General features: G+C 36.3%; 1 protein-coding gene across 5 annotated transcripts in view; it reads left to right on the forward strand.

Annotated features, from left to right (window-relative positions):
* Positions 1 to 26,563, forward strand: part of EXOC2 (exocyst complex component 2) — a 517,534-nt gene that overhangs the window by 450,096 nt on the left and 40,875 nt on the right. For all 5 annotated transcript variants that reach the window (XM_049823849.1, XM_049823848.1, XM_049823845.1 and 2 more), the window contains exons 12-22: positions 2,620 to 2,745; positions 6,695 to 6,819; positions 10,887 to 10,955; positions 11,203 to 11,360; positions 14,271 to 14,392; positions 18,045 to 18,106; positions 20,745 to 20,825; positions 21,797 to 21,856; positions 22,729 to 22,790; positions 23,701 to 23,767; positions 25,764 to 25,880. In XM_049823849.1, coding sequence (XP_049679806.1) covers positions 2,620 to 2,745; positions 6,695 to 6,819; positions 10,887 to 10,955; positions 11,203 to 11,360; positions 14,271 to 14,392; positions 18,045 to 18,106; positions 20,745 to 20,825; positions 21,797 to 21,856; positions 22,729 to 22,790; positions 23,701 to 23,767; positions 25,764 to 25,880 — 1,049 coding nt within the window. The remainder of the gene's footprint in view (positions 1 to 2,619; positions 2,746 to 6,694; positions 6,820 to 10,886; positions 10,956 to 11,202; positions 11,361 to 14,270; positions 14,393 to 18,044; positions 18,107 to 20,744; positions 20,826 to 21,796; positions 21,857 to 22,728; positions 22,791 to 23,700; positions 23,768 to 25,763; positions 25,881 to 26,563) is intronic.

Raw genomic sequence — 26,563 nt, forward strand, 5'->3', positions numbered from 1 at the left:
TGCTGAAAACTCATCAATTTTAAAGGTGTCATAAAGACACATTGTTTTTAATAAGTGGTGTAGGATTTAAATAGTCAACAGAATGATAGAACAGGCTAAAGATAGCCCAGATGGGTTCACTAAGTCTGTTAATGCAGTGTCAGTCGTAATTGTGAACTACATAGCAAATGGATCTATTTACTTAGGTGTTTTATGATGTGAACAGTAATAAGATGAATGGAGGAACTGACAGTTAGCTCAATAATGACAACGCTTCAGTGAGGCCACAGTGAAAGGCCACAGGAAATCTCTTTAAAAGTGGTTAAAGAATTATGGGAGGAAGAACTTCTTTCAAAAGGAACTAAAACTCAATGCTGTCACCTATTGGAAGTTTGTGAAAAGTTTTACAATACTTAATATTGCTCTTTAAGCCCCAGCTGTTGAAGTAAAGTGACTAGGTATATCTTTACTGCCATACTGGTCTGACAGCAGCATAAATTTGGAATAAATATTCTCCAAATCCCTTTTACTTTGTGTTACTCTTGAATCTGAGCATTGCAATGTTGCAGCTGGTGCTCTTACTGTGTGGCCTTTCCGTTATTTTAAGTGAATGTTGGTATTGATGGAAAAGATCAAGCAATATAAACTCAACACTGAGATTCTCACTACAAAATTCAGCATGAATTACCAGGAGAGGTTTCATCTTCATGTAAGAAAGAATTATTTATTTTTTATACTGTGAGAACAAACAATCAATCACTGGAGCAGCCTCCCCAGGGATGTGGTAGAGTCTCCATTGCTGGAGGTTTTCAAGACTCAAGTGAACAGGGTGCTAGATAATCTCACCTAGGCTCCCTTTCCCACAAAAGGTTGGACCAGATGATCTTTCAAGGTCCCTTCCAACCTGGATTGTTCTGTAATTCTATGAATTGTAATTAATTGAAGTTTAGCTGTTACAGCTCAGTTGGCCAATGCTGAAATCATTTTTGATGGTTACTTTCAGAAATGTATCTGTATAGTGAAACGCATGAAGCAGCAATTTAGACTTTAAGAGAAATACTGGCAATGTTACAGTACATTAAAAAATCATCATGTTCTGCTCATTATGATATGGTTATTTTCCAAAATATACATTAGACTCTAAGTATCCACCTCTACCAGACTAGATCATTGCTTAGGACTTGGTAATAGTGACCTACATACGGACAGGCATCCAAAGGAAAAAAAAAATAATTATTTGGTAACAGTAACTGGTTCACCGGGAAATATTTTGTGTGTTTGTGGATATGTATAAGTGTTGGATGTTTTACAGACATGCAGAAGCATACAATGCCATTAGTTCATCTGCTTCATGATGGATGTATTGCTTCTACCTGAACTCTACCTCCCACAGATGATAAGCAGCAGCACAGGGACTATATACAGCAAGTGACATGATACATAACAGAACTCTTAAAAATGAGCGCCACAACTCTAAGAGCCAATAAATGGCCATTGTGACTAGCGACTATTAAACTAATATAATGAATGCTTGTAACAAATTAGTTTTAACATTGTCTGGTCAGATCTGTCGTTATCTCAACCCTTTGTGCCCCACACTGTCGTGGTTTAACCCCAGCCAGCAACTAAGCACCACGCAGCTGCTCACTCACCTCCCCCCCCACCACCTTAGGGGGATGGGGGAAGAGAATCAGAAGTAAAAAGGTAAAACTCATGGGTTGAGATAAGAACAGTTTAATAGGACAGAAAGGAAGAAAATAATAATGATAATAATAATAAAATAACAATAATAATAATAATAAAAGAATTGGAATATACAAAACAAGTGATGCTCACCACTCGTCAACCAATGCCCAGTTAGTTCCCGAGCAGCAATTTCTGCCTCACCCCCAACCTCCCCAGGCCAACTCCTCCCAGTTTATATACTGGGCATGACTTCACATGATATGGAATACCCCCTTGGCCAGTTTGGGTCAGCGGTCTGGGCTGTGTCCCCTCCTAACTTATTGTGCCCCTCCACCCTTCTTGCTGTCTGGGCATGAGAAGCTGACAAGTCCTTGACTTAGTCTAAACACTACTCAGCAACAACTGAAAACATCAGTGTGTTATCAACATTCTTCTCATACTGAATCCAGGACATAATACTATACCAACTACTAGAAAGAAAATTAACTCTATCCCAGCCAAAACCAGGACAATAGGTCAAACAGCTAAGAAGTAGTTGAACACTCTGCCCTTAACTGCTTCATCTGGAGGCACAAGAAGTTGTTGCTGTTGAATATTTAGACATACACCAGAAAAAAAGTGTGCCATATCACTAATGGCATAAATACATATTTATTTCTGGCTTTTAAGCAACTAATTGTAGCGCGTTACTTAAAGTAAAAACAGAGAAACATACAGACCAAAGAATGGTATTTCCCACATGGTACTTGTGGTTTTGGCTTTTCTACTCCAGTCAATAGTGGTGTTACTGAATAGCGTTTATGTAGATTAACAGACAGTCTAACGAAGCAGGACTATTGTCTTGTAACTATTGTCTTGTATCACTTCAGAATTAAATTAGAATTCCATGTGCAGCATGCAGTTCCATGTCAATTGATTTGCAAATTCATTATAACTTTTTTCCTCTCTCCCTAGGCAACTCATTGCTCCACAGCCCCATGTTAGACCTGGACAGTGATGTGCGTTCATCACCAATTGGCCATCTCAGTCAAACTGCTTCATTGAAAAGGGGCAGCAGTTTTCAGTCTGGCCGTGATGATGGTAGGTATCTGTTTTATTTGGAAAAATCAAAGCTGCAGTTCCCTATGTCCAGTGTGTGGTATAGTCAAGAAACCCAAACAGAAACCCACATTCTGTGTGTTTGTTTTGGTTTCTTAGCGAATAAAATTCTTTCTTCTCATGCATTACCGTTGCTTACTAAAGGGGTCCTCTGTGTTTTTTGCAAGCAAAGAGCAGTTCATAACTGAAATCTGCTTCTTAAAATGTAGATGAGGTAATGGGAGTCTTTTTTTCTGTGAAACAAGAATAATTTTTTTTGCATACATAACCATCTACTGCCTACCACCTTTTGCTGCTCTTAAAACTTTTGCATGTGTTTGCTAAGATGACTCTCCTTGCATTTGCTCCTTCTGTGACTTCATATATATGATCCTTGTTCTCTAATTCTGTAAATCCAGAAAGGAAAACAAAAGCGTGTGACTAAGCTCGAGCAATGTGTCCACAACCAGCTGAGCCCTTGTGTGTCATATGTGTCAACATCTTTATCCAAACAACTTCATCTCAGCAGTCTTTCAATGGTGACATCACAGGAGACAAGAGAACACGTTTTTCACAGGATAGGTCATTTCGTAGCAAAGTACGTTTTTGCAGAAAGCAGGTTTTTATGAAGAACTTTCTGACTTTGGTCTGCTTTGATGTTGCTCTTCTCCCAGTTTTGTGTTCTTCCTTGAAAAAAACATCTGTAAATATTTGATTTTTTTGAGCAAGAGAAGGAATGAAGGGATTCTTTCCAGCACATAGAATGAAGAATAATGAGAATTGTAAATTCTTGTGCTGCACACAGTGTATCTTCACATGCAAGACAATTAAATTGCATCAGTTTGAGGTTGAATGTTTGGATTTCAAAATATAAATTAGACAGACTCTTCAAAATATACATGTATACCAAGTAATTACATTACTGTATTACTGTTACCCTTGTCCTTTCTCAGCCCGAAGTCTTGCATGAAATTGATTGACAAGTGTTACAGTGCAAAACAGTAAATTGCTGGTTGTTCTTGGATACCATCCACTAATACACATGCCACACTTAATGTAGCAAGCAACATCCAAAATCCATTTCATTTTTTCCTTGTTTGAATTCTTTTGCATGTATCTCTGCTTAAATAGTTGCATCTATGGAAGGCAATTTCAATTCAGTTGGTTATCTTTGCTTTTAGAGTCTTCGTCATGGATCCATAACCTTTTACAAACTGGAAAAGATAAGTCTTCAGCAAACTTTACAGATTCTGTAACCAGCAGTTTAAACCAATATTCAAAGGAAAACTGAAGGATTGGATCATCATAATACCTTAGTAGCCCAATCCACTGGGAAGACCCTAGAGTTAGAATGAGTTGCCTCTGAGTTGAGTTCATTGATATTTAGGTGCATGTGCCCACTGCGTGGTTAGGAACAGTTGAAAGCTCTACCATCCTCACTCTCCTCTGAGTGGAGAGCCAAAGCAAGCCAACCTCTTATGATACCTGTGCAGGAGCTGCTGTTCCCAATATGCCGTGATGTTCTCTGTTTTAAGGCTGCTTGTGCATCCTTTTGGTTTTTAGCAAATTTAAGGAATAGCATCTCTGAGGTTTTTTGGTGTTTTGGTGTGGTTTTTTTCCCCCAATGTGATTGAGAATGATTGTCCATGAGATTGTTTGAACTAATTACTTTTAAATTCAAAACTGTAGCATTCAAATTACATTCAGCTCTTACTTAAGCATATGTTCATGAGGATATATAAGCAATAGCTCTAGTTTCTTCTTTAGGATGTTATAGCACAGATTATAATAGAATAAATAGAATAAAAGAAAATTTCTGCTTTAATATAGATTGGAGCTTTCTCTAGCAAAAAAAGTCAAAATATCCTGAATTTATGGCCAGAATGTCCTTTTGACATGATGTGCAGTAGCTTCTTCTAATAAATATCTACTGTCTGCAGACCCTGAACTAAGGCAATCTCTGAAATAGGCCAGAAGTATGCTTTCTGGAGGGGAAAAGAATTTCCTATGTGAAGTAAATATTGGCAGTGTGTTTACTGTTAGGAACAGACATCCCTGGTTTTAACCTTGGGTTGGTGCTGGAGCTTTTGGCAAAGAAGAGATGGTTTCTCAAAGGAGGTGAAATCTTTGATTAGAACTTGGGGTTTGTTGGTTTTACAGAGCTTCCGTTGCTGTAGCAGTGTTGGCACAGCTTTGTGCCATAGTCACAGCCTATGTTAATAAGAGGAGTTTTTTTGCTGCTGGGTCTAGACAAGTTCTCTGACAGTCATAAACCAACCTGGCAAATGGAGTGCTCTGACATCCTATCTGTGTCCACACTATGAGCTTTGCTGGTTGAACTTTCATGAAGTTTTCATGCCTCCTAAACAGATGCATCTCTATCAGCAGAGTTACACTTCAGTTACGTCAGAGTCTCTCTCCAAATTTTAGGCTTCTGTTGTGATTTTCTTATTTATTTTTTTTCAAATACTAATCCAGACTTCCTAAACTTTTTGGCCACGATGAAAAAGAACATTTTGGGTAGTGCAGGTGTTTATTTGTCCCCTAAAGAAATGGACCAGTAATTGACCTGCACCTCAACAAATGTATGCTGCTGAAAGCATGCTGTACTTCAAGGAGATTCAAGACTGGTTACCAACACAATAAAATAGTGAGGCTCTGGTGAAGCATACCCAATGTGCTGTTAGGCAGCTATTTTTGACAAACTGGCGAATTCCTGTTCTGCGTAGGCAATATTCCCTAACAGATTAAAGAGAAAAAGTGCAATTTCACCCAACATTTTTCTGCATTTCCACAGTTATGTAGGATAACATCATGTTTTCAATTTTATCATTTATAAAAGACCAGAGTTTATACCAAAAATATCCAAGAAACATGGACCTCTTTAAATGTCATTTGGTTTGTTTTGGTTTGGTGGTTGGTTTTTTTCTCAGAAATCTGTGACTTCTTTTTCCCAACATTCTAAAGTAGACTCTAATTCTTGAGTTGAAATGTAAGTCTCTTACCATTGTTAATGTTATCTGTATACCCTATTTTGTTAAAACATCATAATCGAGAAGTTTTAGTGGAGAAGGCAGATGGTTATGGAAAAGTATTTCAGTTTCCTTCATTTTCTGTATTAATTGGCACCTTGCTTCTGCCCTTTTTCAGCTTTCTCTTTACCCCCCCCCCACCCCCCCTTTGCCCTATTTGATAAGAAACTGAGAAAAGTTATCTGCTGCCAAAATGTAAGCTATTTTCCTGATGGGTTTTAATAGTCAGTGTATCAGGAGTGTAAGTACGTTCATGAAATGAGAGATGCCACGGTATTATACGTCATGAAGGTGTTCTTCAAGAATCTCAATATATACTTAGTGATACATTTACAGAGTTTAACAAAAATGTTGGAATCTTCCCTCTTTTTCAGATAAAACATTTTCCCAAAGAAATGGAAATGAAGATGAGAGGTTGCAACTTGCCCCAGGCCACATTGGAAAATTTTTTTAAGCTTTAAATCAGATATTCCAATTCCCACTGCTTGCCTTAATCACTAGCATATCCTAGCAGCCCTGTTTCTTCAATGTCACCGCTTCATCATTTGAAACTTCTAATGTCTTGATTGCTTTCATGTTACCTTACCTTTTAGAGTGGTTTGAAGACAGAAGGCCATCTGAATGGATTGTTAGGTAGATTGCATCAGGTACTCCTACAAAGGGACCTTTTCTTTATATACTGTCATAGTGCTGGCACCTTGCAAACATATGAGAAAAGAAGAAAGACCTTGTGTGTGTACCCGTTGTGTACATGTATATGGACCAAGCTTTAAATTTTTTCATTCCTACCTGAAAGATTTTATTTATACACTGTATAGTCACTTGTGTAATAAAAAGCAGCAGCAAGCTAGTGGTACATTTTTTATTATTAATTCAAAGGGGTTTTTAATTTTCTTTTTCTGTCCCCTCTCCCCTTATAGCTTGGCGATACAAAGCTCCTCAGCAAGTTGTATTTGTTGAAAAGTTGACAAAACTTGTTGTAAGTCAGCTGCCCAACTTCTGGAAGCTCTGGATTTCTTATGTGAATGGAAGTTTATTCAGTGAGGTATGGATTGTTCTATATAACAGACTTCTAAGTTACAAAGGTCCATAATAATTATGTTTGAAATATTATATTTCACTGGAAGAAGTGATGACTTATTTTAATCAGAGAGGTTTATAAAACAATATGTAGACTCTCATGCTTCTGAGAGATGCTACCTTGACTATAAGGTGTCTTGCAATACTAACCTGTAGAAGTGAGATTTTTTCTTTTTCTTTTTTAAAATTAAAAGCATACAGTGGAATTACTTAGAATTCTGCCAGTGGTGTGTCTGTGTGCGTTCCAGATGCTGGAGTCAGTATCTGTTAGTTTCACCTGTTACTCATAGTGGGCCAGCTGCCCTTCGCTGGTGATCTGAAGAAATAGCAAATTGCGTGAAGGATAGAGATGTGTAAAAGACGAAGTCATACAGAAAAAAAAAGTTTCCTTTCTTTGGAACAAGAGTACTCATTTCATGAGCTTTAAGTATTTGGAAGTGAGGATAGGTTGAAGATCAGAGTTGCAAAATGACCAAGGCCTAGAGCAGTATACACAGACATACTACAGGGAGTCTAGTCTGGAAGTGCAGTCAGCTGCCATCACCTGTGCTTCTAGTCCTTCTTGCTCAGATGATATGGTTTTTACAAATTATGTAAATATAATCTTCATACTCCAAGAAAAAGGGGGAAAAAAAGTAATGATTCATGATGTGCTGGTTTTATGTGCACAGTATTAACAGATTTTGAAAGGATACATCTCACAATTAATTTCATAGGAGTAGTATACAGATCACCATCATAATCATTACCAGATAAATACAGTAGCTTTGGGGTTTGTGTTATTGCTAAAATTTGGTCACAGAATGACATTGTGTTTCACAGAGAGTTCAGTTCTGATTCTCAAGCCATGTTGTTTCTTCTCCAGAAGAGCTGTAGTGATGGCATATTCCCAAGGAGCAAATCTGAGAAAGACAAACACATGATTGAAGTGTAGTGAAAGGCAGCACTCTGTTCCTTCAGCAGATAAGGCACTCGTTCACACCTCATCTGCATAGCTATCACTGGGAAGTCCTGCGGACTGCAATTTGGACTCCGTCATTCTGGGTCCTAAAAACCCCTCTGGTCTGTAAAGAGATATAGAGATAGTTGGGATGATGCAGAGCAGGTAGAAAATAAGCAAGCTTTTGGACATGCATATTATTCAGATCAGCTATTATATCAAACGTAAAAGTTTGTGCATCTAAAACTTCTCTGTTTAACTGTTGCTATATCACTTCATTTATTGAAGTTGCTTTTATCCTGCCATGCTTACAGTGTCCTGCTGTCCTTAAATACTGAAGTCATCATGGCTACAGTACTGCACTACAAAATTATCCCTAAAGCAGAACTGCAGCCATAGATTTCTACTATTCTTTGCAGTTTTGTAGAAAATAAAACAATAACCTTGGGAAAAGGGAATTTGGAAGCTTATTTTGTCACTTTCCTTTTCTCTGACAAAAGAACTAATTTCTCAAGCAGTCATCCTATTTATTGCCACTGTCTGTAAATCAATATAATGTTTTCATATGATGATGCTAATGGGTACTATAGCCCTTTGTATGTTGAACACAGTATGCAGAGCATTATACTTCCAGTGAAATAGATTCTATTTGTGATCCTCATTTTACATGATAAAAATCAAAAGAAAGGTGACATTTACTCATAACATTCAATGAAGGAAGTAGAATCAAGAATAAATCTTAGTACTGTTGACTCTCACAAAAATAATGAATTTCGTAAGGGAAATTACAACCTTTATATCTGACAACAGTACCATTGGAAATTAGACTTTACAAATTCACTTAAGTTATTGTGATTTTTTTTTCTCTTGAGTACAATGAAAAAGAAAGCAATTTCTAGAGAAACTGAGACTTGAACTGTAAACAAGGTTGAGAAATTCTGCTCATGAAAATGACTGCAAGTGGAAAATGCAGTGATCTTATGTCATGTCTGAGCAAAACATTATTTCCATGTATTTAAAAAAAAAAAAAAGTGATGGTGGAAGTTTTCCTGTTAGTCTTTAAGGTACATCTGCTCTTCTTCTGTAGGGCCAGATTCTGAGCTTGTGGGAAATTAATCCCCATATATTTGATTTCTTCTGCTCCTTTGGTCCTTATAGAAGCCCCTCAAGTTCTTGGGGAGAGAAGAGGGATGATGCCCTCAGTTCCTTTTGTGTGTTCTGCATGCCATAATCAACTGAGAATGAGTGGGAGGAGCAGGTGGCATAAACTAGAGGGCTTCTTCTAGAGCATGTAGGAATATCTGTCACCACATCACATTCAAGACTTGAGGTTTATATGTTTTTCTGTCAGAAACCATACAGATTTTAATTGTCTATGAAGAAATTTCTTTTACCATGTTGCTTGCTATTTATTGTCATTCAGGAAGCAAGGTGATTGCTACAGTTTTTTAAGAAAAGTCCTGTGAAAATGGTAGAGGGTCATTTCAGTTAGCTTATTCACATCTTCAAGACATTTTAAAAATTTGGAAAGAAAATCGCCACATATGAATTTCAAACTGTTTTTTCTTGTTCAGTTTGTAGGTGTTTGGGAGTTTTGGGGTGGTGTTCTTTTTAGTTCTGAAAGGTTAGCTATATGCTTTAAAATATTGTCAGTTGAAGATTTACGTGGTATTTTCAACAGTTTAAAAAGTTGAGTTCTTTGAATCACTCTAGGTGAAGTCGCATATGTGAGTAGTAACCGTTGGTCTTACCACAAGACAGTTTTGGTCTGTCTGTGCAGGAAAGGTTTAAGATTGGTCTTCAGCAAAACCACTAAGAAAAAAAATAATCAAAAGATCTGTGAATTTTTTTGTTGTTCTTTAATCCAGCTGTAAAACAGTGTCAATTTTAAGCTACCTGAATTTTAAAGGAATAGAGCTTATTTTCTTTTTAAGGCATTAGAAGAGAGAAGTGGGTATTATATGCAGCAGTAACTTGAGTGTTGTTCTCCTTGTCTGAAACTGTATAATTCAGAGCTTTAAAGTACAAGAGTTTCATAGCTATGTATTTTCCAAAACTGTAAAGCAGTTTTATTTTTCTCTAGTTTTTGCTCACTTCAAAAGATTTATTTTGCACTAGAAGCCTGAAATGCTTTAGCTAAAGAGGGAATTTGAAAAAGACAGCATTTCAAATTAATGACTTGAAAATAAACTGATTCTCTTTGAGAACACTCTTGTCATGTTATTGCACTTCCTGTCCAGTAGATGTTGCTGTACATACATAAAATGGGAGATTTTCTAACTATAAAATTCTACATCTGCACCTAACCCAGTATTTGAAATAACTTTTATTTAATATACTCTACCGTGTTCTGAGTAGACTCCACAGAAGGCTAGAACTACAAACAGGAAGACTATTAGTCAAACCATGTTTTTCTTCAACTGTAACTGTCTCATGCAAAGTGTACTCACGTTCCTCTCTTTTTTCAAAGAAGCGAACTGTCCATGAAGATGCTGATTATTTTGCAGAGTCTCTTTTACAGTTAGTTGAATTAAAGAGCATTGTCAACAAAATGCTGTTCCTAAAAAAAAAAAAAAAAAAAAAAAAAAAAAAAAAAAAAACAAACAAAAAACCCTCAGGCCTCCCCCTCACATGTTACAATTCCAAATTGCCCTCATTCCAAGAAGTGTCTCCCACTTTCACATTGATGTCCTTCTCTGCGCAGCTTCCATGCTGAGAAAATAGTGTCTTCATATAGACTTGATGCACAATTGGACTATATATGTTTTAGCTCTTACTAACATTGCAGTGAGAAAACTTTGACCTCATGAAGTTTGTATTGCTTGAGCTACTCTTATGCTTGTCTCTGACTTTGTCTTAAATACACATTGTTCCTCAGAATTAAACATTAGCACACTGACCTACAGTAAGTAGAGTTTATTGATAGAGATAGATAGATAGCCTTTGCTTTTTGAGATGTCATGAGTTAGTTTTTATAATTGCATCATAAACTCATTGGTTTTCACTTCTTCACTTTGCAACCCCCCTTTTCAGAATTATTTTAACAGTGGTTATGAGATACTTACACTTTTCAATTTTCTCATTTTCACAAGACCGCTGAAAAATCTGGCCAAATGGAAAGATCAAAGAAAAACGCTAGGCAAAGACAAAATGATTTCAAGGTAAGTTATGGGGGGAAAACCTTGCTTGCTTTCAGTTGTCCTTCACAGCAAGATACTTTAGTGTCACCACCTTGAAAATCAGATTTCTTAAATCATCTGTGTGCCCTTACACCTCCTTCTGTACTCTACCATGTGGAGCCATCTGTAAATCATATATTCCAAGCTGTTGTGTATAGCAAGTACATGGCTGCTTAAGCACATTGATAGAGCTTTTTGCTTGACTTTTCCTTCCCTTCTTCCGATGCAGAAAATGATTCAGGAAGTGATGCACTCTCTGGTAAAACTTATCCGTGGAGCTTTGCTTCCATTCAGCCTCAGAGAAGGAGAATCAAGACAGTATGGTGGCTGGGAGATGAAATCTGAACTTTCTGGCCAGTGGCTAACACATGTTATCCAGACTGTAAGGTAAATGGATCCATGGAGCTACAAAATGATGCTATTCCTAGAATATGTGTGCTTTAAGACAAATTGTTTTGTTTATTGCATTAAATACCCTGAGTACTGAGAATGTTAACATTTTCAAAGATAGGATTACAAAAAAATTATTTATGGCAGAGTTAGGATTCTATGCAGAAGTGTAATTAATAATGTTTCATGATATAGCCTTATTATGTAATGATATATTCATTTTTTTCCATAGCATCTTATGAAAAAGTTGGAATAAAATATTTGCTTGGCACAGCAGAGACACTCCATGAATGAAACAGGATTTGATTCTTTAGGGTAGAAAGCGGTTATCTGCTTCACTTGCTACATATACATCTTCCCATTTCTGCCAAACTGGGTGAAAATAGCATGCTTCTCACTATAGTATATTTATTACATCATAATTTACTTTTACAGTTGTTTCATGGAAGGTGATACTCCTGCTTATAATGTCATTCTGCTTATGTTTGTTTAGGAACTTGGTAACGTGCACATCATTAATTACAAAATGTCTCAATACACAGAATTCACTTTCATTTGTCTATAGAGGATATAAGAATTGTCATTATCTTTTGGAAACTTGAGAAATACCTGGATATAACACTGCACTTTTTATCTGCAGTTTTCAAAGTAGGTACCAAGCAAAGCACAGAGGAAGAAAAGGAAGGGGTATAATCACATATAGATATTCTTGGGGATGGAGCTAGCAGTGATACATGCCTGTTGTCAAGTCCACTTAACGCTTTTCCAAAGTCTGTTGTCAGTTAAATTATCTGTACTTTAACCATTTAGGAAAAAAAAAAAAGTTGCTCGTTTATGAAAAGCAATCCAATTTCACACTGGCACATCTGTAATACTGGCTTGGAAATTTAACCAACAGACTCTCTAAAGGTTGGTTGTGCTTCAGATTCCTGCCATCTGAGGTATGATGCAGGCTGAGGTTACAGGATATAAGAAGGCTCTGTTTTTTACAGAATCTCCTCTTGCTTTCTGGATACTGCTCTGGTAATGAACAACTGAACTAGGGAAATTCTCTCTCCCTCCCACTCTTTTCCCCACCTGATGTTCTTACTGATGCCTCTGCTGGCACTGTAGTGAAGTAAGCTTTAATGCAAAGCAGCATTCAAAGCAGTCAAAAGGAGAGAAGAAAAGGGGCAATCTGGAGAAGAGGAACTGTGAACATACCATGATGGGGTACCGAGTGGTGATGACCAGGTCAGAAGGCTTTGCAAGTGCTGCAAGTACTTTTCTTTTCGAGCCCACACACTTTGACAATCTAATAAATTCTTGTGACTCGCACCAATGATGAAGGTGGACTCTTCTCATGAAGAGTTTACGCATTGCTTAAAAACCTTACTTGTTGCAAAGTTATGTAATAGCTTGTCTTATTTTTATAGTTTCTAACATAGTCATTATGAAGCACATGATAGATTTTTACTCTTTTTGGTCATCTCACAAATGATTTACTGTTTTCTGCTTGTATTTAAGAATGCTAAAACTTACAAAATTAGGTAACAAGGAGTTGTCGTTACATGTGTGTGATCTTAATTTTTCTGCTTGTTTCTGTGTATCACACAGCTTAAAGTAGGATGGTTGTACTTGTACCGCATTCTGTCATTGCCTGGTATGAATAGGTTTCAGAGGATAAATTAAAGCTGTGCAATAAAGTGAAGCCGTTGCTGGCAAGACTTTTGCCTTATTGTAAGGTTAGAAAGGTATGTATTTGTTAGGGTGAGTTATATAAGGAAAAAGATGATCTTAGGGTTGTGACAGCTGTGTGCTCCCTTAGAAATGGAATCAACTTTAAGTACGGGACTTCTGTGCAGTCTAAAGTCATTTAAACTTCTCACAGATGGGTATTTACATCCTGTGTTTCCTGGACGGCTGAGACAGTACAGATTTATGTGATACAATTCAGTCATCGTGCTGAGCAGATAGCAGTTAGGTGGGGTTTTGATGTTTTATGCCCAACACCAGGGGTAAGGAACTGGAGCCTACAGGTGGATGATTGGAAATGTTCCACTTATTACTCAAACTTGTTTGCTTGTGCCTTCCTACTCCTGTTTTTGGCATTTTCTGGTACCTGTGCTTTGCTCAGTATTAGCAGTAGAGCAAACAGCAATGACTACATTTGAATTGTCTTTGCTTAAATATCCAAGAGTTGGATAAAAGCAGTGAACCTCTCTCTGTGCCCCTAACTAAAGTCTGAGCACAACTGCAGCCTTTTAGTTAAAAGCTGAAGATGCTATTCCTTGCAAGCAGCTGCTGTGTTATTATTTCTAAAGAAAAAAATGGAAATGAATGTTTCTATCCTCGGCTATAGTAGTTGGTGTTTTGTGCCCAGATTTGGGAGCAAAACAGTGAATGAATTCACTCTTAACTCCACAGGTGATGCAGTAGCTGTGTTTTGGCTTCTTAAATGAATATATTCTTGGCAATCTGATGCACAGCCACATCACCATTTATGGCAGCTTGATGGCTGTTACTGTTGTAATGTGGGTAAACAATATCTCAAACTCTTTTGTGGACCTAGGATTTGATCTAGCCATTCACATAAAAACAGCAGAAAAGCTACTTCTGCTCCAAAAAGGTTATTCTTGGATTGTAAGACAAGAGATGGATGCAGAAGGGCAGGCGGGGAAGTGCAAAAGGACAGTGGGAAAAGTTGGCATGTTGCTGTGATGACACTATTGTAATGTTACAGAAAAATAAATCTGTATTTGCAAGCATCTGAATTAAGCAAATAATTAATCTTCTCTGGGATAATTAGTTTTCAAAGATACACTGTGGATGGAGCTACTGTATTCACATACACAGAAAACATCTAAAAAATTAAATGAAGTTGTATCAGCAGATTTACACTTCAGTCTAACTTTATTTGCTTTCCAGGCTTAGTTCCGAGTCTCTTACTGCACTCGAGATACCTAATGATATGCTTCAGATCATCCAGGATCTTATTTTGGACCTTCGTGTACGTTGCATTATAGTGACCTTACAACACACAGCTGAAGGTAATAGAAGGCTGCAGGTCTCTCTGCTTACTGTCACGGCTTTTTGCCTCTGATTAGGCCAAATCACGTTCTGGAAGATAACCATGTTTGTTACAGATACATAGTAGCAGTGGACTCTTCTGAGTTGTGTAATATCTCATAACAGTTACTCAAGTATTTTACTTCTCTGACAGAAATGTGTGTTATGAGTCTTTTCTTCCCTTAGTCTAATGAATACAGTTGTTTAATCTGTTTCCTTTGGGTTAAGACAGTTTTACAATGCAGGTGATTTATCTCATAATGCAGCTTTCCCATATTGGAATTATCTTTTTTTTCTTTTTTGGGTTCTTCTATAAAGTGAGGAATTAAATAAGCAATGTCCCACCCCCAAGAAAAAAAAATCCACAGCTTTTTATGAAGTATTTTAGTTGTGAGTTTTCCAAGGCCTTTTACTAATATTATAATCCCCAGGCTTCCTGCTGTATACATAGCTTTTGCCATAAATGTCTGGATTGTCAAGGCCAGTAGCATGTTCTCTAAATCTAATGTGACTCTATGTGCATCAATGACCATTCATCTTACCGTCTTGTATCAACTCTGAAACTTAAATGTGAATGAAGTAAATGTTCTAGAAATAAATGTCTCTCTCAAAATCAGAGCGGATTGATCTACTAATTCACTTAGCAGGGTTTTTTCCAAAACACTAATTACCCTCAATGTTTAAAAAAAAAGGGGGGGCTTTTTTAATCTTACAATTTAATCAGGTTTTAATCTTTAACATATTCATCATTATTTTGTAGGCTGACATGAAGCTAAGTGTTTTACTCAAGCCCTAAGCATGCTAAGCGCAAGTGGCTATATTAAGCACATCTTTAAAGTTTTGGTGACAACAAATCATAAGGCCTCTGTAGTTTGTTTGATACAATGTTGAATTGTATTCTTGGCTCTTAATTCTTTTATTAAATCAAATTTCAGCATTAACATTATCTTTCTGCATTAATATCAAGCTAGTTCACCATACAAGTGCACAGGTTGTCTTATCTCTTTACAACTCCATACAGAAAGTATTACCACTGTTTCAGATTTCACTTAAAGTATGAGGATGTCTCTTTTGCTTTTCTTCACTTAGCACAATTTAGACCAGTTATACTTATTTTTTTTAATGGTAGGTGAAAAAGATTTTGGGGTTTGGTGGGGTTTTTGGGTTTTTTTGGTGATGTGAGGATGACATGTAACATGAGACATATTGGACTGACTGCCCTCTGTCTAGGAATTATAAGCGATTCCTCCAATGTCCTGGCAGTTTCAAAGGAAGTATCTATCTCCAGACTATTTTGCTGACAATGCTTAGCTTATCATATCTCTGAGCTATCCACCTAGTTTCTCCAGTACAGTCCAGAGAGCTCCAATACGTGATTAATGATGAAGCTATCGGCCAAAAAGTGTGCCATTTTACTCGTTTTGCCTATTTGTTGCATCATAACGATAGCTTAGTTCTTTGTTCAGATCCAGCGTTTCTCCTTCTTATGTCCTGATTGCTGGCTATGTATGTTCTGTGGAGGAAAAACTCTTGTGGTAGTTTGTACCTTAGATTTTCATAAAAGCAGATTCACCAGTCTATGTGTGACTGATACTCTATTTGGTCTGAACATCTTTATTCATACTTTTCTTTCTTGAATCAAAAGAGATCGGATCCCTGAAGATGCCAGTATGTTATGTTGGCTGGATAATGTATATCAATTTGATCTAGCTAATAACAGCAGCCTTCCTTGACTGCTGCTTCCATCCCTTATCAGTGAAGCAGTCCTATATATTGGCTGTAGCATCAAACAGGAGAAAAGATGCCCGCCTGTATAATGATTCTCATTCCATATGTGCCTTATCAATGGGACCCTTTTTTTTTGTTCTTTATCAGCTAAAGCTAAATTGCATATGTTGAATGTGTTTAGATAGTTTTCTGGACAGGATCAGGTTAGTTGGGCCCTTGGATAAACTGTTACTTTTAGGGAACCAGTGAAAGAATGGCTAATGGTTGTTCTCATGGAGCTATGTAAATGGATGTCAGGTGCAGTTATTTATGTCTTTAATATGTAAGTCAAAAAGGCTTGTCCTGGACTTGAATCTCACCTCTATAATCTGAAATATGAGCTGCATAGACTGCTGATATAAAGTTCAGTCTCATCTCTTGCTGCATGTTCTAAGTTGTTAAAGGCATTCAGATCAGTTAGAATTTTTAACAGAGCACTCTACCATTAGCTATTTAAATAGGACAAATCTGCCCACACACAGGGTTTTCTTGTTGTCTTATGATAAACAGCGTATACTCATGCTGACCCTGAGAAGCAGTCTGTGTTCTTTCCCTCTCATATGTGATCACTGGTCATAAAGGTCATGAAAGTCAAATTATGTGAATGCCAGACTAGAGAGGGGGTTTACATGAATGTATTTGACTGGAATTTGGTGAGCAGTGAAATACGAGAAAGAAATTTGTTTCATTTGTATTTGTATTAGATCAGAACAGAATACAAAAGTAAGCAGCCACAAAAACGTGTAAAGCCTGACCAGTGCAATCTAAAGTTTTGCAAGAATATCGGTTGAATTAAGAGGTTTGCTAAATAGGGACATGAACGGAGTAATTATTCATAATACTTTTTATCCTTCACTAAGCCTATACTTCCACGGGATGTAGAATTGCAGGGTATGACATCATAACCAAGCTTCCTAATTTAGCTAATTAAAGCACTAAGATAGTAAAGGTATGTTTCAGCATGCATTGGTTATCCTCTTTTCTTGGATATTGGGGAGAGGTGATAATTCACTGAATTTTTTGCCCCTTTAAAAGGGAGTTTCCTGATGTACAGACAGTTCTGATGAGCAATTTCCAAGTGCATGGAAAAACTGGATGCCAAAGCCCCCACCAACTGCATGCAGTTCATCTTTGTTTTGTTTACAAGTCAGTTAAGCCCCCCCCCCCAAAAAGCGATGACACAGAGTGCATGCATCCGTAGAGGAATTTTGTTTACAGTGCAGGAGCTTTGGATTCACATCCTGACTTAGCTCCTGTTAGCTTCAGTAAGCCTATAGAAGTTGGCACCTTCTGGGTAGTGGAAGAGGGTGCTTTTTGCATATACCTTCATGTATTTTTGAAGAAAGTGTAGCACCGTGGATCCTTGACCCCGAGTGGGGACTCTGTGCCTCTTTTATAGTTACTGAATATGAATTATATGCTGTCCTCTCTGTCTTTGCTAAAATGCTAGGCGGTTGTTCTTTCATTTTTAATTAAGAGCTGGAGTATAATGTATTAGAGACTTGGGTTCTTAAATGCAGTATTTTATGTTGTGATTAAAAATTTACAAAATAAAAACAAACCCAAAGCCTTTACAATATTCCTTTAATTTTAAGCTTTCCAGTAAAAGATGTGCTTCATGCAGTTCTTGCCATGTATCATAGATATGCTTCTCTATGTGGTGTCACCAGCATACCATGTATGAGTTCCATTCTTAGTCATTTGAGAGTGCTGAAAGCTTTGAAGCTTTTAGTGCTATTTGCTTGTATGCCTAGTCATTGCAGTCCCAATGTCTGTGGTTTATCTTTTCAAGTTCAAGGAGTTTTTAATAATGAAAATGAATACCATCTCCCTCTCTCCCCTTCCCCCTCTTGCTCTGTCTTACAGATATAAAGAGGTTGGCTGAAAAGGAAGACTGGGTTGTTGACAATGAAGGTTTGACATCGTTGGTGGGTATACTTATGTGTCTTGTAAGCGCTTTCTTTGCTGGTTTTTTCTTTTTGCGAGTGTAATGAAACTGGCTTCTATGTTTTCCAAAAACTGAATTATTTTGGACTTTGTCTATATGCGTGCATACTGGTGTCTATAGTTTTATTAAAACATGAAAATATAGGAAGATAAATACAAAATTTTTTTGTTTGTATGGTTACTTATTTACAACACTCTTAACATATCCCATCACCAAACGCAGTTATTTTTTTCTTCCTTTTCCACAATTGTTATTTATACTTCTTAAACTATTATGTCTGCAATAACTTTAAGTGATAATGGTACTATTAGACAGCAGTATTTTTGAAGGTGCAAAATGAGGGGCAGGAAAAAGCATAAATAAAAGTTTGCAGATTTGTGCCATGTATTGAGAGACAAAAATAAATAAGAATTGGGCATCAAGATATGTAGCATAACTTTCTGCCTTAAGTGGGTTTATTTAAATGTATCAGTATAATTACTGCTGACCTCTAGCATGATTTTGCTGAGATGAACAATAACTTTCATTGTTAAGCCTGTTATTTTAGGGACAGTTTACTGAAGTAAAAAAACTATTTTTGAGGTCACAACAAGTTCAGTTAACATCAAAATGCTTCATAACTTAGTAGGTACACTACCATGGAATTGGTCTGTAGCTAAATAAATAGGTCACTTTTATGTTATAATGAGAAATTGAACTGAAAAGCAACTAATTTAGGAGGTTGCCTACACACCAACAACAAATGACTTGAAACCAAATTCAGATAAATTAGTGAGATGCTTTCTGGAAATAAACAGTAATGAGTAATGCCTAAAATACAGCAAGCAGGTTGTAGGTGTGACTTAAAAACAATCTGCGAAAGCAGAAAGGGCCTGTAGGAGGGAGAGTTGCTTTGTGTCTATTACCTAAGAGAATGCTCCACAGACTTTTTTAGTTTTTCTTATTTGCTTCTATAAATACATGTTTGAACTTGAGTAGGAGGGCATTAAGCAATCACAATATACACATTGTAGGAAGGAGTATTGTTGGGCAATTGTATTATAACCAGATTTACAGCTTCAGGTCTTGGTTTCAGTTGCCACTGACTTGGGCAAGTCCCTTAACTTTTCTGTTTTTCACTCTATTCATTTGTAAAATGGAGGGAGGAGGATGGATCTTCCACAAAAGCTTTATTTTTTGCTTTTGCTGTATCCTTAACCCATCTTTGTCTAAAAACTACTTAAGTCGTTTTTGTATTTAGAAATCACTCGTGAATTCCTTTTATGCAGCATTTCCCTAGATACCTTTTGAGACCGTGGTGGAGACATACCAAATTTTAATGGTGGCAGTTGGCTACATTTTGTCATAGCAGGGTTATTTATCTACTAGAGTTTATTGTGGTAATATTATAGTGAAAATTATAGCAAAAATGAACCAGTATAAACAAGGGCCAGGCAGTCTCTTTGGGGACATTTTGAGTTTCACATAGAAACTGTATTATAAGTTTGAGGGAAATACTGGTTGATAACCCCTTTAGCATTTATATTCCAGGTAAAAGATAGAGTAAGGCACAGAACCAACTTTCCTCAGCTTCATAATTTCCAAAGAATAACACATCTGAACAGCTTTCTTCTGAGGTGTGATGTTTTATTATGCGGAAATAAAAAAAAAAAAAAAAAAAACAGAACAGCCCTTTAGTGCTGTTCTTTTTCTTTTAAGTGGGTCCAAAAATAATAAATACAGATTGTCTTAGCAGGTTGCCATATAGGCATCACTTTCATGATCCACCTCCACTCCAGCATTTACAGAAATAAAAGTTATTTCTAAGCCTAAAGTTGCTGACATGCCATAAACCATCTACTGGATGAAAAGCAGGTTTACAGGGCTTAATAGCTTTTTTTTTTTTTTGTCCACCTGCAATAGGATGATGTCCCTCTTTTCCAGGGCAGTGACACCTTTCTACTTCACGTTGCCCTGTACAACAGCTTCCTGCCTAATTAAAAAAAAAGAAGTGTGACTTAACAGGGTAGCGAGAAAGACAAGGAAAAACTGACTAATGACTCTGATGTTGTGAACTCATTTGCACTTTCAGAGTGAAATTGATACAAGACACTTATACTTCAGGTTTTGAAACCTGAAGGTAAAAAAAAGACCCCCAAACCAGTGTTTTTTCTCCTCCATGTTGAAATAATTTTCAATCCATTTTTCTTAGACACCTTTTACTGAAATAAAATGCAGAAATATCAGATATCCCAGGTGAAATTCTATCCCAGCTTAGATCAAGATGCGGGGGAAGGAGGGTGTCACAGGCATCTATAATGTAATTGTCAATATATGCAACCACAAACAAGCTATAAAAATCTTTCATGACCCTTTTAGAGGAGACTGTTTGATGTGGAAGGCTTTCATTCAGATTAAAAAAAGTACATTGGTCCGTGGTAATAATTCTGTAGAGAACTTAAGTACAGAAGTACATCACTACAAAAGGGTCCTCTGGTAATATGAATTGTGATTTCCCCCCCCTTATTTGGGATAATTTGGAAACAAAGAGGTTACCATATGGCATGGAAGTTTTTATATATTTTTGTAGTATACATTTGACATGCTTATCTAAAGCTAACAAGTCACTTGCCTTTTAGCCATCCCAGTTTGAACAGTGCATTATCCACTCCTTGCAATCTCTTAAAACTGTGCTGGACTGCAAACCTGGAGAGGCCAGTGTAAGTTTTGATTTATGCTTTTATTTTTGTTCTTTTTATGTAAATTACTATTGGGTTTCAGAACAAGACCTTTCAGAGAATGATTATTTTATTTATTATTATTATTTTTTTCCATGTACACCCTTTTGACTGCTGCTAGCTTTTAGAATTCTGTGTGTTTCCTTTGTTAGTGGTAATCATTTGTGTACGGGGTAGATTGGACCTATATTTAAATCTTTTAAGCTGGTTTTTTGAAAAAAGTTATTAATGTATTTTTCAGATAGCAGTAGATGTGACTTTATTTACATGAGGAAAAAAAAGGCCGGGGGGGGCATTCCTAGGGTTACTCTTCACTCACTGTTCCATCCAAACTACTTGCAGAACTTGAATTCAGCTTTTTACTTCTGTAAACTTTATTCTAAATCAGGAGTCCTGATTGTCCTGATCCGCTTAGTACCTTGAGGCCCAAATTGATTGTGATACTGATGTTTTCTTTCAGGTTTCAGTGATCTAAGGAAGTTTTAACACTTTTCCAAAGTCCCTTGGGCCCCTCTGTATGGGTATTGTTTCTCTCTCCTCCCCTATTTCAATTTTTACGGTTAGCTTGTCTAGTTTCTTAATGAACTAATTCAAAAGAATCTTAAGTGCGTGGTGAATCCTTCTTGTTAGGGTCCAAAGATCTTTGAATGTCCTGGGAGCTTTTGCTGCAATTCTATTAGCCAACAATGATACATATCACATGTGTACTAGGTACTAGGATTTATGTCCTTTTAATGTGTTATCTCCTCATGCTTGTCAGACTGTTTATTGGCGCTTCTGTTCTCTCACCCCGTTTTTAGGGTGGGGGAAAATTGAAGTTGACCCGTGAGAAAACTCTGTGTCCCACAGCCATTCCTATAATTGTGTCATCTCTTTAGGGATAGGTTATTCAGGCCTTCCTTGAGAATAAAGCTACAAGAAGCTGTTCTGAAATATTATGCTTGCATCTTCAGGTTTTCCAGCAGCAGAAAACACAGGAGGATGTGTGCCAGCTAAGCATTGGGATCATGCAGGTAGGTTGAGCACTTTTAAGTATGAAATTGTGAACACAAGTGATCAACAAAAATGTGTGCTTTGTACCCTGCCCGCCTCCCAAAAGGTAGCTTAAGTTGATGACTGTGTTATTCCTCTGATACACTGTGGAATACTGAGAAATGTTTGACTTTAAAAGTGTGTAGAGCTTACTAGCTGAATCTGATGATATCAAATCCTCAGAGCGTAAGTGACATATTCAAGTATTTTACTGATTGTGACTGTTCAAGATTTTACTGATGATTGAGATGCTTGCTGAGCTGATGTCATCTAACATGGGTACACTGCAGTAAAAGGAGCAATGATGTTTTTCACCAGCTGAAGATCTAGCTTTTAATTTTTCTATCAGAAACCAATGTTCTTTGTAACAAAGTCTGATTTTTTTTTAAAAAAATATATCTGAAATTAGATAATAACATGCTTTAGGCTTTTGAACCATTTTTATTGTTCTCTTCAATAAGAAATCATGAGCCAAAGCAAAAAATGGATTTTAGTGCTGCTTCTGCAATGTTTACTTGGGATCAACTGTTCAGATTGAATACTTGAAAACTGTTAACAATGCCGCCTTTGCAAATCAGTAGATTATGACTGCATAATTTTAGTCATGCATGATGAGAATCACTTAGCAGGATTAAAAACTCCTATGTTTTGCTACAAGTAAGCTGTGATGCATATAAAATGGAAACTATGCATTCAAAAGATGTAACTAAAATGTTACTGTATTTATGTAAGTTTTAAGACAACGAAAGGTGGGGATGATTGTTCTGCTTCTATTGACTGTAGTAAAAGTGAATTTAAGAAAATTTTTTTTAGTTCTGGCAGAAAATGTAGATCATCTTTTATTGTTTCCTAGGTCTTTATAGACTGTTTGGAACAACTGAGCACCAAACCTGATGGTGACATAGATACAGCACAGTAAGTAAAATAAATAGGACCTAGGTGTAGTATTCTGAAATTGTGGGTACAAGTCTCAAATTTCAGTGGTGGTGTGGTTTTATCCCCTCTGGTATTTCATATTTCTTGTGAATACTTTTGCCTCTGGTTAGTGATGCTTTGAAATAAGAGCAGATATTTTTTATGCCAAACAATTGAGTAACATCATTTAATAAATACTGTACAAGATAATGAATATGGTATTACACCATTTTAATCAATGACAGGAGTTCTGTGCTTTAGAAGCAGGTATGTTGTTTTTGACATGACCTTACATGGAATGAGTTGTTCTTGTCACTAAGTAATGTCTAGTTATGAAGAAACATCCCCCGCCTTTCTCTTCTTCCCTTCTGTTTTGACTGGTTCTATTGGTATTTCTGCTAAATTCTTGAAAGTTTGTTTGTTTGATAATTGCTTATGAGCCACTTATTTTAGAGATCAAAACAAGTCAGAATAGCCTGAGTTTCCAAGAGTACCAATTACTTATTTGTGAAAAGCCAGAGACTTGGCAAATAGTGGTACCTGCAATAAGCCTTAGAAAAAGGCAAATTAACTGTGTTCCTAATGCCGCTTTTTTTTGGCTGTTTGGATGACTGTTGGCTGGATAGATGTAAAACCAAAATGGAACCTGTGGCAAACCAGAGAAATTATAGAAAATTAAAATGCTTTAAGAAGGAAAGGTCTGTAGCTAGAATAGTACTGTCTGTCCACAAAGCTCCTGCAGGCTTTGTGGACATCCTAGAAAAACTGAGCAATGTGGGCTGCTTTATTAGCTGGTGTGAGGGGGCTTGAAATAAGATTCTGGTCTTATGTTACAACTGTTCATTTGAATCCACCATGTATCAGATAATCAAAAGCACTATACTACTCACTTTTTAAACAATATTCCTAGTCTTTCAGTTGATGTTTCATCTCCAGATTTGTTTGGAAGCATTCATGAAGACTCAAGTCTTTCTTCAGTAAGTTTGGCTTCTGTTTCTAAAATCTGATGTGAAACTTAGTATTTCCCAAAGTTACAGGAATGTGGTCTTTTTTTTTTAGTGTTTCAGTTTTTTGTTTTCCTTTTTTAGAGAGTAATTCTGTATTCTAGAGGCACTTCCTAATATGTATATAAGTGTAAGAAAATACAAGGATATAAGGCTCTTTTTGCTTATGATATCTTAGCATACCATCTTAAGGTAACTAACGAAGACTATTTTGAAACCAGGTCCTTCTCAGAAACTAAAATGGCATCGTTGAAATCAGTGAAAATAGCACTGGTGTTAAGACTGATTTTTGATTTATCCTCTTGTTTTAAATTATAACAACTAATCTGATTATTAGTTACTTTTTAAAACCCATGAATATGTAGATATTAAGTCATGTAGTTTTTCACCAGAAAAATTACTTTACCAAGAGTAAGTTTTGATTATTTGTTTGGCTTGTTTAGATTTGGTTTTGTTATTTAGAAAATTGGAAAAAAGTTTTTAATATTCTTGACACTTTGGCTTTGTTTAATGTGGTTTCTTCTAGTCCAGTGGCTGATGAAAAAATATAGTTATTCCCTGCAAGAAACCTAGTGAGAACCTCTTGTGAGGTTAATATTCCTTAGTAGAGGTTTTAAATGTTGTCAGAAGTCCTAGCTTATCCTCATTTACAAGAGCAATAAGCATTCCTGCTACAATAAAGAATCACAGCTTTCCAAATCAGGCCAAGTTTTTGAATTGCAGACTATAATAATTAGTTCTTTATATCATTTTATTCTTGCGACATATAGATTTTGATATTCATTGTTGACAAAGTAACTCTTGGGGGCTTTGACTTCCTCCCATATGTCATAGGTACAAATGTTTAAATAAAAAAGGAATCAACAGGTTTAGACAATGTTTGGTTTCCATAGTATCATATTAATTTTTTTCTGTAAATCAATACTTTATCTTCTCTTTCCTGACTGAGTAATGAGAACAGAGAAAGTGAGTGACCAGAGCAAGATTTGTCACTGTATTTTTTAAATTCTCATTTTCTTTCAATACTCTGTATACCAACTGATTATAACTTAAAGTAGTAGGTAACTGCACATCTCAATACTAGTCATCATATTACTGGCATACAAAACTGTCAGGAGTTGTTCTGGGTCTGAAAACCAACACCATTTTTAATCAGATTTGCACGATTATGATTATTTCACTGCCAAATAACTTTGGTTTCAAAGTATTTGCTGGTGTTGATTTTGAACTTCCATCTGAGGTAGAAAAATGTCTTCCCATTGGGAGAAGGAGAGAGGAAAAGGGAAGACCAAATCTATTTAATAGTAGTTCTGTCTTGTTTGGTTCTTTGTCTCTTTGGAAGCTATGCCTTTTTGCACCAAGGTCAGGGAAAGGCAATTCTGTTATCTCAACTTTAGAATGTATTTGACCTTGTAATTAAAAAAGTCATTGAAGAACAGAGATAAGTTATAACCACCTAGAATTTTTTTCAAATTAACTGCTGAAATTATATTAAGTACTCCTGAACCTTCTAGTATTTTAGAATGGGTGAGTGCATTCATTCAGTACCTGTTTTGCTTCCCATGTTTTAGCCAGCTTTGTGTGAAAGTGAAGATGATCTTCAGTTAATTTTATGATGGTCATAATTCTTAGCATATTTCTTGAAACAAACTAAAAGCCAGAAACAGCTTCCTGGAAAGCTGTCCAAACCTAATTTTTGTAAAGAAGTCTTAACCACGATTCTGTATTAGTCACACCTATTCTAGTGAATGCTCCAGATCCTATAAGAAAAAGCATACATGTTCAATCATCATACCTGATAGTCACTCAGTTCTTGGTGTTTTATTGACAAAAATATTTGTAAACTCCACTTTATCAGCATATTTATCACACACAGAGTCAATAAAATACTATACATTTACAGTATTGGTCATGCTTGTATTTCTTTTTTCTAACTATTATACTCTTTCTTCTGAAAACAAATTTTTAGGAACAGAGGCTTTTAATTGCTCTCAGTAACTGCCGTTATCTGGAACGTCATACCTTCCTAAATATAGCTGAACATTTTGAGAAACATGGCTTTCAAGGTGTTGAAAAAATAACTCAAGTAAGTGAGAGCACTGGAATAAAGTATCATTGCTTGAAGGAAACAGTTTTTATTTGTTTTACTTTCTGTGGAAATTAAGTGCAAGTGTTCAAATGGCCAAAAGGACTCCAAGCATCAGCTGGATGCAACAACAATGATATGGTTGTATGTGTTGCTATAAGGCTTAAATAGCTGATACAGAAAATGTGATCTCATGTTCAGGACTTGTGTGTTCAGTGGCAAAGCTTATCAGATTTCATAGTAAAGCTGTTTAATGTCACTGTGTTTTCTTAATACAGAGAATAAAAGATCATTATCGCAGAAATATACTTGATAAATTATTTCATCTGGCAATCTGCGTTACTGATAGCTGTTGTTCATAAACTAGTTCAGTTTTTTTTGTTGTGTGTTGTGTTTTTTTCAAAGAATGAAAATGTCAAAGTGGGCGGTAGTAGCTGTCTCATTTTCCTGCCTTTTTGTAAAGATTAATCATTTTTTATGAGAAATGTTGTGACTTAATCCTTAGGACCATAAAGCTAGTTTATTTCCAGAAATATTTGTTGGTTGGAAGTAAAATGTTATCTTTTCCAGTACAGAGTACAATATTTCATTTGAACTGATGTTTCTACTATGTAGTACACCCTTAGTCCCATTCTGCCTGAATGTTGTTTGAATTTCTGTAGCTGAAGTAATTGTGAATAACG

This window comes from Accipiter gentilis, chromosome 20 (assembly GCF_929443795.1).
Source record: "Accipiter gentilis chromosome 20, bAccGen1.1, whole genome shotgun sequence".
Lineage (NCBI taxonomy): Eukaryota > Metazoa > Chordata > Aves > Accipitriformes > Accipitridae > Astur > Astur gentilis.